Source organism: Gavialis gangeticus, unplaced genomic scaffold, assembly GCF_001723915.1.
Source record: "Gavialis gangeticus isolate Ggan-Ray unplaced genomic scaffold, GavGan_comp1, whole genome shotgun sequence".
Lineage (NCBI taxonomy): Eukaryota > Metazoa > Chordata > Crocodylia > Gavialidae > Gavialis > Gavialis gangeticus.
Window position 1 is genome coordinate 20,909,435 of NW_017728994.1, and position 18,563 is coordinate 20,927,997.

At 43.4% G+C, this 18,563-nt stretch overlaps 1 protein-coding gene across 4 annotated transcripts in view; it reads left to right on the forward strand.

Annotated features, from left to right (window-relative positions):
• Window positions 1–18,563, forward strand: part of KCNMA1 (potassium calcium-activated channel subfamily M alpha 1) — a 1,434,006-nt gene that overhangs the window by 1,339,164 nt on the left and 76,279 nt on the right. For all 4 annotated transcript variants that reach the window (XM_019502361.1, XM_019502362.1, XM_019502363.1 and 1 more), the window contains 2 exons: window positions 12,065–12,259; window positions 17,287–17,405. In XM_019502361.1, the coding sequence (XP_019357906.1) occupies window positions 12,065–12,259; window positions 17,287–17,405 (314 nt within the window). The remainder of the gene's footprint in view (window positions 1–12,064; window positions 12,260–17,286; window positions 17,406–18,563) is intronic.

Consider the following 18,563-nt stretch of genomic DNA (forward strand, 5'->3'; position numbering starts at 1 on the left):
TTCCTGGACCCCCATACTAGCTACCCCCTGGGCTCTGAGTACCTTCCTAATTAGCACAACTCACTAATTAAAGCGCACCCCCCCGCCTCCCAGAGCATGTCTATAAACATCCATAGTGTATGCACATGAAAAGCAGTTGTGTACATAAAATGAACTAAAATGAAATGGTATTAGTATGACCAATGTGTTGGTTGTTCACACAAAATCTGTGCTGTAGGGTAAAAAGTTTGTTCATGTCAAGATCTGCAGCTTCAAATTTGGGGGCTGGTTGTGGGTCTATTATAAGTATGAATGGAAACTTCCAGAGTTCTCCAAGGAATTTTGCTTCCATGACATCAGAGATCAGTCAGCTTAATTTCTAACTTGTATTAGAGATAGGTTACCTGATTGATTTTTTTTTTGGAGCAAATTCTAACTCTCATCTGAGTCAAAAGAAGCTTTTGGTCATTCCAAAAAAGTTGAACTCACCATTATTTCATGTTTATTTTTGTCTTTTGTTCATCTCTATTCTCTACCAGTCTTCTAAATGTTCCAGTCACAACTGGAAACCCAGGTAAAAAATATCTCACTGTATTTCATTCCCATAGGTGCTATGAATATCAGTAAACCCACAAGACACTCTATCGTTGTGAGTTGTCAGTCAGGTTTGGCAGACATAACGGCTAAGGACAGACATTACACATAAACTAATTTAAGTGATCAGAAACTGGTTTAAACCTGTAACAGAACAGGTATTCGGTGCACGTAAACCAGTTTAAAAACCTGTAACAAAATGTAAGTTCAGTGCACATAAACCAGTTTCAAAATGGCTGAAACTGCTTTAAGATAAACCTGGTTGAATGTAGTACCAGACTTAACTGATTTGGTTCAAACCAGTTTATGCAATGTCTGTCCCAGACCCCTTGCTGGTTCAAGTTAAATCAGACTCCCCCAGCATGCTCTTTGGGCTGAGCAGGGCTCTCTGCTCCACAGCAAGGCTGGCCCCTCCCCTCTGCTCTCTGGCTGGAACTTGGAAAAGACTGCAGGCATCTGCCTGGCTTCTGCTTCCCCTCTCACTCTGCCCCTCTAAGAAGGGATTCCACTATCCCCTCTGCCTTACACAGACACACAGCAGTAGCTAGCAGGCCACATACTGGCTATGGTCTGTGCTGCGGCAGATGGGACACAGGCAAAATCAACAGGTAGCTGGTAATGGTCCTCAGTTGTTTTCTTAATGAGGTGATAAACACTGTGTTATCAATTACCTGCTGGGCTGGTCGCCGGGTGGGTGGGGTGGTGGGGTGGAACCCCCCCCTAATCAGAGCATCCTGCCAGGGCCTGGCCACACTCTCTGCAGCTCAGCACTGTGGAAGGGTAGGGAAAGGAAGGGGAAGGAGGGCTGCTCTAGTGCCCCCCAGCTTCTAGCCTGAGCCACTGCAGGCATGTACCTGCATTCAGAGGGGATGTCTGTTCAGTTACAAACTGGTTTAGCCTAGCCAGGTTAGACTAAATCTGCAAAGATTGAATCAATTCAGGCTCAGGCTTTTTGAATGTCTGTCGCTAGCCAACAAGTTTGGAAAGTGCCAATAAGCATTCAGACAAAATTCAAACTTCATCCTTTTGCTTATCATAGTATTGGTGAGTAAAGGCTGTTTATCTTGGAGCCAATTGATTGTGAAGATTTAAAATCAGCATATTGAAAGCGGTTAACTGAAAAAGACCCATGAGTTATGCCTGAAGAAAGCTAACAATAGATTGCCTATTTGGGTGTTAGGATTAGGCAGTTATTATGCGTCTCTTATAATTAAAATAGATCATGATAGGAAAGATCAAGAGTTTTCTAGCCCATAGGAGTTAAAAAGTGGCCTTCCCACTCAGCAAGTCATTTTCCAACAATACTTAGGTTTAAATTTTGTTGCCTTTTCTTGGAGGGGTGTGAGGGAGAGGATTTTTTTTCCTGTTGCTTTCTTCCTAAATTAGCCAGGTAAGCAGGTAATTAGGCATAACTCTCCAAAGAGCACCCCATAACTCAACTCTTACTGTTACTGTCAGTCACTGAAAGTCTAATCCTTCTTTTTCTCCCAAGGCTTTCCTGTGACACACAGTCATATGTTTATGCTCAGAAAACCCAGCTCAGAAGAATGTCCTACTACCATGTTAGTTTACTTCTCAGTAGCTGTGTCTACATGAGACACTACTGTGCAGTGGTTACTGCACATTTTTTTAGTACTTGTATAATCAAGTACTAAATAAATGCACAGTAACTGGAACTACTGCACAGTAGTGCTGGCAAACACCTTTTAAGTGATGCTACTGCACAGTAGCTTAATAATACTACACAGTAGCATATTAGCACTGTTAGTGCTGTAACATGCAGTATTATTCAGCTACTGCACAGTCAGCATCTCACATAAACATGTCCACTAAATAGAAATGACCATTTTGCTAATGAAGCATTTATGTACCAACATTCTATCTTGTTCTATAGCTTCTTACTTCGGCAGACACTCTTTTCAAGATTACTTTCACTGTTAAGTGAGCAACTAAAGCATGGTGTGAAGCTCAGGAAGTCTTTGCAATGCCCAAGGGAGAATATTTTGTTATTGAAAAAATATGCTAATTAAGATGAAAAAGGAGCCAGCAGTTCACCCCATTGGAATTATGTACTAGTTCACTATTCCATATCTATGCTGTTTCCTTCTCCCAGCACTTTGTTTATGAGAGGCAGGTTTGCCACCTTTTCTATTCCTAGGAGGTTCTTCTGCTTCCTAGTTGGTGTAAAATGTTCAGCATCTTCCATTCGTTTTCTCCCGTATGCCTCTTGAGATGGTATAAGGGAAAAGGCATTTTTCCTGCAATCTTTTCAAAGAGGGGATTATTTCCCACAATACCTACTCCATAGACCCTGCAATACCTAGCCTTCCTGACAGTAGGCAACTGTTGTGAGTTCTGCTTCTTCTGCCTTCCCTCCAACTGATCCTGGAGAATTAATCACAACAGATCCAACAGTGTTGCAGAACTGATGTAAGTCATGCTTTCATGCTTCTTGTTCCCTAGGAATTCTGCAAGAGAGAAATCCATTGTGCTACACTGATACATACCAACTCACTTTGAGATGAGTAAGGATTTCTTGATTAGGTCCACTGTACCTGACTCAGTACATTGCTTTTAGAATTAAATTCCACCCTCTGTTGTCAACTGAGTATAATGAAACTCCCAGGATTACAAACCCTGGGTACAATGAAATGATAAATTAATATAAGTTACTACTATATAAATGTGTTTAATGGTAGCACCCCTGAATGAGCAAGCAGGCTTAATTCTCTTTAGTATAGCTGGGTAGCAGTACTCCCTACCAACAGTGTATTATTAATATGCTATGTAAAACCAAACTGCTGTGTGCACTTCACCTGGTTTAGATTGTCATCTGGGACATGTCTATTCTTAAACCAAGGAACCTAATTTTTACTGTGCCTCTGGAATATATTTTGGCATTTTTCTTCAACATCTACAAATTGATCTGTGTGTGTGTCTGTGTGTGTGTGACAAAGAGTATATAGACTCTCTCTTTGTCACAAAGGTGTTGATGAAAGCTAAGCCTCTTCTCACCCTAAGCTTAATCACCCTACAATTGTAAAATATAATAAAGCTTAAGATACTGGAGAGGGACCTGACTTTAAAAAGTGCTCCCTCCTAAAACTCATGGTCCTTCTGCAGTGGCCTATCCAGCTGAAAACCAGGGATTTTTAATTGTCTTTGAAAAAGTTGACTTTCTTCTATACCTCTTGGCCAAACCATTTTCCAGATGATGAACTGCCACTTACTCCAGCAAGCCTCATCTCTATGACCTTTATGGCTGTGCAGTGAGTTTCAGGGATTCTTCTTTAACATGATTCTTCAAGAGCTGCCATAAAAAATTTCCAGCGCTTTTGTCACAATCTGAGGTTCTTTCAATATGATGCTTCTATTCCTGTGTGGCTGTGTCTACACGAGAAGCGTTACTGCACATTAAACTAATCTAATGTGCAGTAAAGTGACAGCCTCTACACAAGCACAGCACTTACTGCTTAGTAAATTTGGCTAATGCATCATTTGCAACAAATACAGATAATAGATTGATGGTGCATTAGGTACTGCGCAGTAGCGCATGTGTAGATGCTGACCAGGTGCAATTTGGTTCTGGTCAGCCTAGACAGCAGAGGGCCACAGGAGGAGGGAGGGGCTCGGGTTGGGGTGGGGGGAAGCTGCCCACAGCTCTGGGACTGCTCAGCTTCTGGCCCCAGGCATGGGCGGGATGTGGGAGCTGACTGGGAGTGTACTGCACAGTAGGGCTGTGCGAAGCTTCAGTCACTGATTTGATTCGGTGGAGATTTGGCCCAATTCGGCAGCCAAATCTCCAAATCCAAACTGAATCAGGAGACCCTTTAATCTCTCCAAATTGAATTGGAACCATCCAAATTGATTTGGAGAGATTCCGAAAGATTTGATAATATGGACATAGACACAGCTTTAAATGTTTCTTCTACATACCTCGAGGCACCAGGTGGCTTGTGAATGCTGAGGCAGATGGAGCATCCCATGGGAGCATGCTTGGCAGTGGACCAAGAATTGGACCAGAAGCACTTCTGGTTGACTTCTGGGTCTGCCGAAGTGCGCACAGGGGATCCGCTCTCCTGCTCCCTGGCTTAGTGACTGGTGCATCCTGGGTCTGGGGGGCCATCCGGGGTCCCCCCACAATCCCTCTGTACTTGTGTGGGATACTCCATCTGCCCCACCCCACCATCGCAGTGTTCACGAGCTGCACCTGATACCTCAAAGTATGTAGAAGAACATTTAAAACTGTCTATGGCCAAATCACTGATTCTCCGAACCAACATTGAATCTTCAGATTCAGATTTGGCTGAATCGATTCAGGACAGTGATCTGAATCAACAAATTGAATCACTGTCCCGGATTCAGGTCGAATCCAAATTCAAATTGAATACGGCATGTTTTGCACACCCCTACTGCACAGGAAGCAGCAGGGCTGAGGGGACTAAGACTTCCCCTGTCAGTGCATGCCCCAGTCAGCTCCCACTTCTGCTCCCCACCCATCCCTGGGGGGAAGCCAGGAGCTGAGCAGTGCCAGGACTGGGGGAAGATGTGGCAGGGGAAGCAGAGTTGGGACTGGGTTGGGGAGACACAGGTGGGAAGCAGGGCAAGGACTGAGAGGGAGATGTGAAGAGAAAGCAAAGCTGGGGACTGGTGCTGCTTCTTGCTTGCATTCCTTGTCCCATCCCCCCCGGTCTCAGTGCTGCTTACCCGCATGCTTGGACATAGGGCATCAACCCAAGCGTGGCTGCAGTCCTGAGCTCTGTGGGGCTAGGAGCTGTCCACTGCTCCCAGGCAGCTCCCCACTGTTCCCTGAAGCGCAGGCCTGGCCCTGGTGCCCCAGTCAGCCTTTGACTGGCACCCAGGGGATCCTGGAGCTCCCCCTGGCTGCTGCAGGGGAGTAGAGCAGAGTAGGGGGGCAAAAGCTGCCCTGGACTGAACTGATACCATTGGGTGCATCCAGATGTGTGGCTGTGTGGTATGTGGCATCACAAACATGCCTGCAGCACCATACACTGTAGAGTCAGACATTCTCCATACTGCAAGGGTGTGCTGCCCAAGCATGTGCTGGTCTGGGTTTTTTTTCCATGGGTTTTATTGACCCCTGGATATCCAGGGGTCAAAAAAACCCATGGAAAAAACCCCCTGGAACAGTGCATGCTGCTGAAAAGTGGAGCTGGGCCACCCAGAGCCATGCTGTGGCTGCCAGCCAGGCTTCACCCGACAGGATTGCCATGGCTGCAGCCCCAGGAGGCTCTCAGGACCCCAGATAAGGCTGCTGGGGGCAACACTGTGCTGTCCACAGGCTCCCCTACTACCTCCAGGGTAACTTGCCATGCGCCAAAGCTCATGTGGCACAGACATTCCCCAGGGACAAGTAGCTACAGTGCAAGATGCACGCTGCTCCCTGTCCCTGGGGAACCAAACATCCATGCTTATCTGGAGGCACCCATTGGTCCTGACAGGGGAGTACGTGTAGTCTACACTTGCGCTTTGATGAAAAAATCTTGCACTTTCACAGAAAATTCAGGCACATTAATTGTACATGTGGACATGCCCTGTGTTCCCTTCCCAGTGATTTGGGGGATCTACAGGGAATTGTATTACAAATGTTTTTTCTTCAGAACCAGATAATGAGATTTAACTTTAAATATTCTGGTATCTCTTGACCTATGTTTAAATAGCCTTCCTTCCTTCCTACTGGTTACCTACCTACCTACCTACTTACTTTATTTTATTTGTAATTCTGTCTACATCATTCATTTCTCCATTCTGTAAACAGAAACACTGAACAGGTGGAAGCAATAGAAGGCAATTTGTCAGTAGAACCCTTTAGTCCTCTACAGTCTCATTTCTGCAGAACAGGAAATGTTTCCATTTAGCAGATGGACATTGTGAAACACAAGAGCTTTTTTTAATTGTGATTTAATGTTTTAAAGGATAGCAAGCAGTAAAAACATCCCCTTTCCCAGAGGATTCACACTAACACTCAAAGAGTTGGGAGGTACTTTAAAAATGTAGTACAATATAAACCATTGTTTTGTTTCTCCTTTGCACCCTATCCTAAGGGTCTCCTCTGGGTTAGCAATATTAGCTTGATCATTCTCCATCTTTGGATATGCATTCACCTGAAACAAATGTGATTCCATTAATGGACTGCATCATGTAAGGAAAAACCAGAAAGGTAAATCATGCTGAAAAGGATATTATGTAACTATTGTAGAATTTGGATTTTTTTCTTTCACAGAAAAAATCAAGAAAACTTGCAAATGTAAAAAATGGCAGATATGACATGGAAAATGACAATTTTAGTGTAATTATAAATGAAAGACAGAGTGCCATTAAAGTTAAAGTGATGTTATTAAGAGATGTGTTAATTTTCAGTTAAATTTTCTGTTAAAGACCAATTAGTTTAAAAGACTTGACAGCACTAACGGCGAAACATAAGCGCTCTGGTAATTATACTTTAAAAAATGGTTGAACAAACTGAAAAGCAGCCCCAAAACATACACTGTTAAAGAGCTGCCATGGAATTCAGCTCTTTGAGCTAGGTGGCACTGCTAGATCAGATATCTAGGATAGATTTTGTCACAGGCCCATGTTTTCGCTGGTTATGATGCATTTCCGTTTATCTGATGTAGCATTATAACCAGTAAATGTTCTTATACTGGTCATAATTTTTAATGATTCTGTACTAATATCTCAGTGCGTGTGTAGTTTGTGGAAGCAACAAGAAGGGATTTTGCAATAAACAAAAGGTCTTTGCTGTTGTTACTGAAAAGTAGCATGTTACATTAAGTGCTACAGCACCTTTCTAAAAACATTCAGCAGAATGTTTTTTGACAAGTACTGGCATATCCAGGACATGTACCCTCCCACAGAGCCACTAAAAGAGCACTCACATTAATTTTAGAGCATTGCTCTTCTAAAGGAAATGGATGGTTTAATTTGGCCATTTTTACCTTAATTTCAAACCTGATCCACTGAAGTGCTGAGCACTCTCCCACTGTTATGTGAGGCAAAATTTGATGGAGGAGGAACTAATTTTCATGGAACTAGAGAACATGGAGAATCAGTCTTTTCCTGATGAGTATTGAATACCTTTAACCCATCCAAAATTTCCCTCTTGAGGAAAATCTATCATTCTGTCTCATATTTAGGATAAGGCATTTTCCCATTGGTGGCAGTACAAGAGCAGTCCATTTGCAAAAGCAGATTGTTTGCATTCAGGGATGGCAGCATGAACAGAAACTGTCACTCAGTTCCACTCATGCATCCGATGGAATGATGACATCCACATCACTCTCTTGGTGTGAAACCCAAATAGAGCCATTGTTCCAAGATAAATGTGTCCTGCTTTGCAAATAAATGTCTTAATTTTGCCTTGACATTTGTCTGTCAGTGGGAGACCATTCTCTTGCAACAGCATTTTTTTTCCATTGACAGCACGCCTGGCTCCCCTCTTGTTTATGTAAGTGTAAGGCTGCCACACCTCCTGGTTTGCACCTCTGTGGCTGAGGTCAGATGAGGGCCTCTTGGCTGTGTCCAGATGAGCGCAGCCAGGCAGTATGTTTGCAGCACTACATACTGCACCTTCAGTTGTTTTTCATGCTGCAAGGTAGCATCATGGAGCAGGGAGGTAGGGGCACATTAGATCGGTTTATATTGTACTAATGATGTAGTCAAGAAAACCTGCGCAAAACATAACCAGAGTCGTGCATGTGGTGGCAGCTCATGCCACCCAAAACCGGAGCCTGGCTGACCAGGCTCCAAGTGGCAGGATTGCTGTTGCTACAGCCCTAGGAGGCCCCAGGGCCCCAAGTAAGGCTACTGGGCCCAGACCCTCTCCTACCCCACCCAGGGTAACATACTATGTGCCAGAGTGTGCATGGCATGGGTGTCCCCCAGGGACAAGTAGCAGCAGCACAAGGTGTGCCACTGCTTCTTGTCCCTGGGAAACAAACGTCCAAGCACGTATGAATGCTGCTCTTGTGTCTTAATTTGATACATTTTTGTGTTAATGATTTTGTGACAGGTGCCTCTCTCTTTCTCTGTTTTTACCTTCACTTCCACCTCACAGTTTTCATATGAATTCTTGAGTGAAATGAATGTTGAAGTCTCAGCTAAGGTTTCCAGTGGTGAATTCTCTGGTTATGCACAAGTAAATTTACAATAGAGAATAATTGTGCATTGGCAAAATGATAGTAATGTATGTCCTAGGCCTTGGATTCCATCAATCATAGCTATAATGCTACATTATAGGAGGTATAGAGTTGAGAGGTGACTACCTAATAATTTCCACTAAAAAGCTGACCTGAAAAAAGACCCAGCTTTTCTCTTTTTGCCATAACTCCCTGGCTAAAAGGCCTATGAAACAAGTCATTTTGCCAAGCTTAAGGCATCTTGTGGTCTTACTTAGAGTAACAGAATATTTCTCATGCCTGCTTTAATAAGATTATAAACAAGCTTGGGAGCATGTACCAGTAAAACTGTCCATGGTCTTTGTGTAATGCTCCAATATGTTATTGATTGGAAATAAGAGAAATATAGAATATAAAAGAGAGACTAGTACCAATCAATACTGGTAAATATTACCAGATGGGGGAAAAAGGGAACAATGAACTGTAAATAAAAGGCTAGCCAATGGATACATATGTATATATATTGTAAGAAAAAATATTCAAAATATAACAATACACAGTTATCTAGATTGCGTGTACCTAGATTGCTCTACAGAATGTACTGACCTGCATGCTCACAGACTCGCTGACAGGATGGTGCTTCTGCAACTGCATTCACTTCTACATCAGTGTAAACCTTGGCTTAGTATCTCTGGACTTCGTGCCTGAGAGAGATCATTTGCTTTATGTACGAGAGCCAATTGGGTTGATTGTGTCGTTAAACTTGCAAATAACTGACACAGGCCTAGAAAGAAATTTAAACTCTAAACGGATGCTTCTAAAGAATTCCCACAGTGGAAAAAGTGGTGTATTGGCAGGGGTTGAACATGATTCCCTAGCTCACTGATATCAGTGTGGGTAAGTAACTGAAAGAGGGAAGGTCAGTGGGAAATCTTGGCAAAGGCCAGGCTGTCTTTTTTCTCATACTGGTTTGGTACTGGTGATATTACTCAACTGAATCATAATAGATCCACTTCTCATTTACATTTATTCTAACTGGTATTACGCTAATCTTTCCGTCCCCTATGAAAAAACCACAGTGATACACAAAGCAAAGGCAGAAACAAAGAAGTGTCTGCTGATAAATCCCTATTGCTGTAAGTCACCTAATTCATTTTCTACCCCAGCCAAGGAGGAGCTGTTTCATACACTAGATAGTCTGGTGCTTTATCCAGTCTAGCTTTAAATGTCTAAAACAATGGTTCTCAGACACAGTGGTGCAGCACCCTGGGTTGCCACAGGCTACCCCGCAATGTTATAACTACTAGTTGTGTAAACATGATTTGCAAGATAAACCAGATATTTCAAACAAGTGGTATAAGCATTCTGACCTGTTGTGGTCTTTAGTTCTTAACAACAGAATTGCACTTTTACTTATAATCACGATTTTGGGGGGGAAACTAAGAACTGGCATTTTTAGAAATGGTGCTTTGAGTCTAGTGAGGGATGCAGACTAAGAGCCACTAAACTAAAATAATGGGGCTTCAACCATTTTCCTTATAATACTAATACCAGTAGCTTGATTTCTCCCCTGGGTCAAGCATCACCCAGTAGCCTGGATACTTTGTTGTCTTTTGCTTCTGATGATTCATAATTGTACTCCCTTGAAAAAGATCATAAACCAAATACCTCCCCTTCCTTGTCATGGCTGCCCTTTGAATGCTTTGTTATATACATCCTCCCATAACATTATTGACATTATTAAATGCCCTGAATCTTGGGACAGTTCTGATCCACTGGGTACACAAGTACATGTAGTTGAAAAGAAAACTTTTAAAAAAGCAAATTTTGAGCATGCTGAAACTGCAGTAGAAATATTTGTGTATGTAACGATCAAAACAGCAATTCTGTGGTGAATATGATTCCTTCTACTAGACAGATAAATTCTGTCACTAGATTGATTGTATTTATCTAGATTTTTTTTTTTAATTTAGAAGGATGTAAAACAGTAGACCTTGAAGTCATGGAAGCAAAACTTGTAATAATAAAAACATTCACAGTTAATTAAAAGCTTTTCCCCCTTTCTGCATGATTGCCATAACAAATGAACAATGAAACTAAAATGACATTCAACAAGAGAAGTCAAGGTAATGAGAGGGAACCAGCCTTGCTTTCTGATGTTGGGCAAGTTGCTTTATTCCCATGCCTCAGTTCCCCCTGTGTCAAATGCACTTATTGCCAGCAAGTTCTATCAGGGGCATTGAACATTCTGGCTTGTAACAGTTGTTTGAGAGTGCACTGTTAATGCAGATATAATTTTGGTATGGCCTAGTTAACTCCAGTGGTTGAAGCCAAGGGTCAGAAAGAAAGGAAAGCAAGCTTTTGCTCTCCAGTCTTGTATAGAATTTTAATCTGTCTCACAACATGGTTTGCACAGCTTCAGAAAATATAAAAAATTAATAGGGTTGGCAGTCATAATACCTGCTCTTTTGGTGGTCTCTACTTTTGTGCATTTTGTGAAATGGTCCGTATTGTGGGATATGCATCATTGTCTATTGCAGTTATTTAACCAGATGTATTTGAACTAGAGCAGTCTACTTCTTTTCAATGAACTTGAGAGTTATATGTCTGGCATCGAATTAATATTTTAGAAGCCCATTGTTTGCCTGACAGACCAGTGACACTTTGGAGGCTGGCAAAATGTCAGCGTGGAGTAAATCTTCTCTAATAAACCACATTAACCCTATACCCTAGAGTTTTTTAAAAGGACCACCAGGATCCCAGACTCATCATACATTTATCTGGAATGAACTCAAAATGTTTAATTGATACGTGCTTATGTCTGCATGCTGTCAAGTCTCGTAATAAGATGTTTAGTGCAACGCATTGGTTAGACTGCTAGAGTCCAGCCATGGTAATAAGCAATGACATTTGTGGCACAAAGGAATCTCCCAGACGAATCAGTGACAAGCCTAAAAAGGCAATCTAGGCTGCGCAAGCCTGACATGTGGTCTGCATGTTACAGTGACGCATCTCCAGCTTGTACTTAGTAGACATGAAGGTGATGAGAGGGAAAGCGGTCAGTGCATTGCCACTAATGCCAATTATAGGAAACATAAATCATTCAAATTTTTGTTCTTTAATAAACATCAGACTGAATTGGTGTTCAAAAGGCACGCTGTAGTGTTGAGGCCTAATGGGATAGTAGAAAATAGAGTAATTGGAGGCGGCTGTCTTTTCACTTTCTATAGAAAATTATGTGAAGAGACAGCTGAGAACTTTAAACAGCAGAAACCCAGAAAAGTTGTAATTTGGATGTCTTTCGTTGTGACTGTAATGGTGTTCGCCTAAAGAGCTTTATTTTATCTCCACAGACATACTTCAATGACAATATCCTCACGCTGATACGGACACTGGTAACAGGAGGAGCCACACCAGAGCTGGAAGCTCTGATCGCTGAGGAGAACGCACTGAGAGGAGGGTACAGCACACCTCAGACGCTTGCAAACAGGGACAGGTGTCGAGTTGCACAGCTGGCTTTGTACGATGGGCCCTTTGCAGACCTAGGGGTAAGACTACAAAGTAAAAGTGAAGTTGAGGCTTTGCTTTAATCATTTACAGCATAAACACTGTACTCACCCCATTCTATAATCATTTTGTCTCCTGTGAGAGGATTTTTTTAAATGTTTGCCTGTAAGGATAGCATTTCCTTTTTGTAACTTTCCCTTCAAAGACCTAAAGCCCATTGAACATTTTTAACAGGTCTAACAATACTTTGCCATTTCTGGTATCAAAATTGTCCTTCTCCGGTGAAGAAGCTCTATCAGGACCCACAGTCCTACACTCTCCAGGTGCTGCTGGAAGTAAAAAGGGAAAGTGCCTCTAAGGTGAAGTTTCTGGGTCTCCCCACTCTGTCTGCTAAATTTTCCAGAACTATGCCACAGTGGGGCTGACTAAGTTAAAAAGCGCATCCAAAGGGATGGGTGAGCTGATATAAGTATGAGAAGAATTTGCCCCATATCCTCATTTTCAAGGTGCCTTGAACCTGAATCTTGGTTGACATTTGGTAGGTTTATTTGCCACAAGGGAAAACAGTTACTCTATTTTTCCAATTACCTTTTTTTTTTTTTTAAACTGTATGGTGCTCCTGGACTTATGGCTTTTGTCATAAGCCTGGTAATGTAGCAAGAAAGGAGAATGTGCTTTGTTTCCAGACTTACCACAATCCACATGTGCTAAATGTCACATGAGAACCCCCTTTCCTGATATTTTCAGTCCCCTACCAAGAATGATAGACATGCAAACTTGCTAATTGTGGATCTAATGGATGGAGAAGTTTTTCTGAATCCAGCCTTGTTTTTCCTTCAAAACATTGTCTTTGCAAAGTGCATGTGCCATCAGTGCTTGAGCTCAGAGATTTCAGGTTGCCAACAGATATGTGTATGGCACACCCAGTGTCCAACTTTCATTGTACCCTGCACCAATTATGTAAAAGGTATCACATGCTCCCATTCATTAGTTCGCCTAATCACCTTGGCTCAAAATGAATCACTGTCTTGTCATCTTGTTTTGCATGTGGCTTGCAGATTCTTTTTAATTTTTCTTTTGAAGACTTTCCATTATCGTTTTTTTCTTTCTTTTTTTTTTCTCTCTCTGGCTTGCTTAATAAACAGTGTACTCTTTATGATCTTGTCATCTCTCTGACTTCACTGGGGATTTGTTTTCCACTTATGTAATCCCTTTCCAACCTCTCTCCCCTCCTTTCCTTTGGGCAAAGGAGAAGATAGAACTTGTGCTTTGTCCTTTATTTTTGAGTTCTCTCAGCAAACCACCATCATGGCTTCATCCACCTCTCAAGTTACATCCATCCTAAGACAGTGTCCTGCATATGTCCTGCTTGCACGCGCAACACCTTTACTCTTTGGGAGAGTCCCATATTGTTTGAGAAGTGCTACACATGCAGGTTTTTTATCTCCCAGGATAGGGAAGAGTGGGAAAGCAGGTCTTGACCTTCTACCTCATCAGCACTGGAGAAACTGTAGTGAATCACACGTGAGACTGGATCCAAAGGCAGTCCTCAACTCAGGGCTGGACAAGGACTTGGATCAGAAAGACTTAATTCCTTCTGATCCAAGATTTCCAGATCCCACACAGATCCTGTTAAAGATCACTGAAATTCTGGCACTATGGGCACTTCTACAGTACTGTGATGCACGCTAATTAGAACGTGTTGGAGCAGATTCGATTATCTAGTCTGCTGGAGTGTTTTAATCAGAACGCTCTAGATTGCTGCAGCGTCTCATGTATTCAGCATCCCACATTTCAAAAGGACAGTGGGCCCCCACCACCGTTTTGAAATGTGGGACATTGAATACACAAGATGCTGCAGGCATTTTAATTAAAGCAGCTCTGCTTAATTAGGTCAGCCCTCAACACACTGGAGTATATGTATAGGTGCCCTATCGTTCCAGTCCTATCCTTTGGGCTCTTTTGAGTCCTAGGCATTCCTCAGTGTCATCTCCTTTGAAAAAGAACATCTCTGCAGTCTTGATGCTTACTTCCAGTTGAACTTTTAAAACCCTCATTCAGGCTTGTTCCAGCTAGAGGGAACCAAGAACTTAGATGATGATCCTGATTAATCTTTGATTCTAGTGTCCTCACAGCTGCCTCTCTCTTTCTTAGACTGAGCAAACTTTCTGGAACTAGCTTCCACTCCTTGCCATGCATCATACACTGGCACTGGCAACACAACTGCTCTACTGTCACTTCCACTTCCAGTACTCCAGTCATCTTATAGAGGGTAGACTGCAAGAATCTTCCTCCCTGCGTGATGAAGAAACATGATTCAGCCTGAGTTCTCTTACAGAAGAGACCTGGGGCTCAAGCCAGCCCTTCCAGGTCTCATCATTCCTTCCTCAGTAACCCTAGGATTATTTTTTGGCCATTCCAATACGGGCATTCAAGCCTCAGGGCTGTCAGTCCTTACACAGTTCTGAGGAAAGATCATCTTGCCTCTACCTCATAGATTCACCTGGGCCATCTGTCTATGCTTAATCCACCAAATCAGAGAGACTCTGGATTAAGGTTTCAGATGGGGCGAGCTTCTGGGGATCACTGCCTTTTTCTCCTCCCTCTATCCATCTAACTTGCTTTGGATTATTGTACAGGAAGAATGAGATAATGTTATGGAGTGTAGTAATAGAAATTCAATAAAATATAACAGTACAAGGTGTAAAGTCATGATTTGGGGACTCAAGAATAATTTCAATAAGATAGAGGCTCTTGGGATGGAGGAAGAGAGAGACCAGTTTTATCACTCACTGTTAGAGTGACCACGAACATTGCAAAACCTGCATGTGTAGCACTTCCCATGTGTAGCACACCATGGTGCATCTGTGGGGGAAAAAAGAACAAATTAATTGTCTGGCATATTAGGTGGGGCTTTTAAAGAGAGTAAAGGAAGTACTACTCTTACTATCCAAGACTTTAATAAGACCCCACTTCTGGTCACCTGTGTTTCCAAATGATTTATGTAAACTAGAACAGATTCAGAAAAGGGCACTAGGATGACACTGTAGCATGGGCCACTGTCCACTTTTTAGGATCCTCAGAGCATATTTGAATTACCAAATTCAGAACTGGTGACACTCAGTTCTCCAAGTGTCTTCTTGGGGGATACTCTAGGTTAGGCTTGTCCAACATGTGGCTCGCCAAGACATTTTCTGTGGCCCATGGTGCTGCGACAGGAAACAAAAGTAAACACTGTTTACTTTCGTTCCCATCCCTTGTCCGTCCCCCAGCCCCTCAGCAGCTTCCTAATGGCTGCTGAAGGGCTGGGGAAGGGACAAGGTTCCCACATGCACCACGGCTGCTTGCTGTTGCCAACGTGTGGGAAGAGGAGTAGCCATGTGCTGCTCAGGACAGGATGAGTCCAGCCAGAGCAGCAGGGGCTCAACTGCACTTTCCCCCTACCTGTGCTGGTCAGTCCCGAGCAGCACACGTCTCCATTGCCACTGCCTCTGCTGGCTGGTGCCGACCCAGGTGGGTCTGTCCCATCTGGAGCAGCACACAGCTGAAGCTGGATTCCCACAAGCTGCTGGGAATGGGAGGAGCCCGGCTGGGTTGGCACCCGCCAGCAGAAGCAGCAGCGGAGCCATGTGCCGCTCGGGACTGACCAGCGCAGGCAGGGGGAAAATGCAGCTAAGCCCCTGCCACTCCAGAGGGGCCAAGACCAGGACTGAGATCAGGATCACTAGGTGGTGACACTGTGGGGCTGGGGCCCAGTGTAGAGCCTCAATCCACTTCCCATTGCCCCTGCCACGTGCGCTGATGCAGCTGATGGAGACCAGCTGGGACTTGCGTGGGCAGGGCACATGGCTGGGTGGAAGAGATGGGGCTTCAAGTAGATGGGGAGCAGTGTCTGGGTGTGGGACAGGTGGGCGGGGCTGGGGCCAGGGCTGGACTGGGATTGGGATGGCCTGCCCTCTGATTGTAGCTCTGCCCCAGACCTTGGCCCCACGCTGTCATTGCCCTGTGATCCCAATCCCACGCCTGGCCCTGGCCCCGCTGACCCCTGAACTCTGCTTCTCACCCACCTGCATCCAATCTACCTGCTATGTGCATGGGTCCTGGCTGGTCTCCATGGAGATCTTGCCCACGCTCTGCATCCAGCACCCCTGGTGGTGGATTCAGGGTGGATGGGCCATGGTGCCCAGTCAGCGGGGTGGGTCTGGCAGCAGCGGTGACACTGGCAGTGGCAGCCAAAAGGAGCCACTGCAGCTGGGGCTGCCAGAAAGCTCAGTCTGGATCCTGCGCTGCCCCAGCCTTGTGGTGGGACCAGCTGCACACACCACAGCCCAGGCTGCCTCCGGCATTTCAGAACCACTGAAGAGCAGACAAAATCCCTTCTCGGGCCAGATCTGGCCCATGGGACAAGACCTCTTGGAGCACTCCAGTTACTGGTAAATAATGTCTCTTCCTCTATGCTAATGATGACTGGTAAATAATGTCTCTTTCTCTATGCTAGTACCTCACCTGGAGAGTGTCAGTTAGTGGTGGTGGCTTAGACCTGCCCTTTTGCATTTAAGCACCAAGGGTTTATATCTGGCCTAACAGTAAATTGATAACTAACCTGAATCGCTCTCAGGTTACTTATGAAAATACCAGCAATGTTTTCAACATGTTAACCACTGAGAAATATTAACAGTTGGAAAATACATTCTTCACCCTCCATCATGCCTATCATCTACACCTTATGACTTTTGTAAGCTTCTTCCTGCACTGTCACCACTGTGATGGTTTGGGTCAAGGTGATGACTTCAAAAATACAGGTACTTTCAGAATAGGACCCCTGGGGAAAAAGTAGGAATAAGAGGAGAAGAAGTTGAAAAGTCATTTTTTTTAATCAGCAGTTTGCAGAGATTATATTTTTCTTAATTTGTATAGTACATAGTCTGTCCCCAAGGTTTCCCATTTCAAATAAAAGGCATTTCCTGTTTCCCAGATTTATATCTTTCCATTTATTAAGTTACCAGATAAAGTTAGAAATAATGTCCTCAGCATATAAGCTTAATTTCCTCTTTTTTGTCTCTCCTAGGATGGTGGTTGTTATGGAGACCTGTTTTGTAAAGCGTTGAAAACATACAATATGCTTTGCTTTGGAATTTACCGATTGCGGGATGCACATCTAAATACACCTAGCCAATGCACTAAACGGTAGGTCTACACTTCTACATTCTCCTTCTTTTCTCTAACTCTCTCCCCTGACTTCTCCCCCTTTGTCTTTCTCTTTGCACTTCAGTGTTCCAGGCCTGTAAGATCCCTACAATTGTGATAGGGTATGAATAATAGAAATTAGCTAATGGTTTTTAACATTCTTAACCACTTTCAGTGTGGCTGTACTACAGTTGCCTATTTCAGCCTTTTGGCAAGTTAAATATAAGAAGCTAAGTGCACCAGGCAACATAGGCAGCATTGACCATATCATAGAGTATAGATTTTGGGAGGGGCGGGGGGGAGTGTTTTATTTTTCACTTTGATTTTAGTGTATAAAAACGCAAATGCTAATTTCAGTTCTCGGTATTCAACACAGACTTAGTCTCATTTGTCATTTGTTAGGTTCCAAGATATTCTGATTACACCCTTAAAGAAAGCTCAATTTGTTCAAAACAATTTGCTATAAGGAAAAAGGGCTTCACAAAGCCTTAACTATGCTTTAAACTATAAACACTATTCTAAGTTTTCTACATAATGAGGATCAATATTGCAAAGTGCTGTTTTACTGAGTTTGTCAGATTAACTTCTATGATGTGGCTTAGAAAACTTCTGACATGTTTTCCATTTGGGCTCATTACATGTTCCAGTTGTGCCCTTTGTGACACAGAAACAGCCCTATCAGTAAAGTATATTGGAAATATATAAGTCTAATGAAACCAAAGATCAAAAGATGCACATCTCAAAGAGGAAAACATGCAGTTTGAATTTAGCAAGGTGCTGGCGATTGTGACCTTGTGACTGCTGAGAAGCAAAGCTCCACACCACACATGCCAAATCAGGAACTGAGGGAGTACAACTGCCATAAGGGTGCCTCCCTACTGCATGTCCCAAACTCTATTTCCAGGGTGCATAAAAAGTGTGAGGGACCCTCCCCAGGACAGCTTCATGGTCTCATTTCCAGGCTTGACGTGTGCAGAATGACAGTGAAGAGGCTAGAATGAAATGAGGGGAGTCTCAAGGACAATTAAAAGTCCTTTTTCAGATATGTGGGGTGCCGGAGGAAAAGCAAGGTCAACATTGGACCCCTGCTGAACCAGATGGGGCAACTGACAACTGAGGCCCAGGAAAAAGCCAACCTATTAAATGGGTATTTTGTGT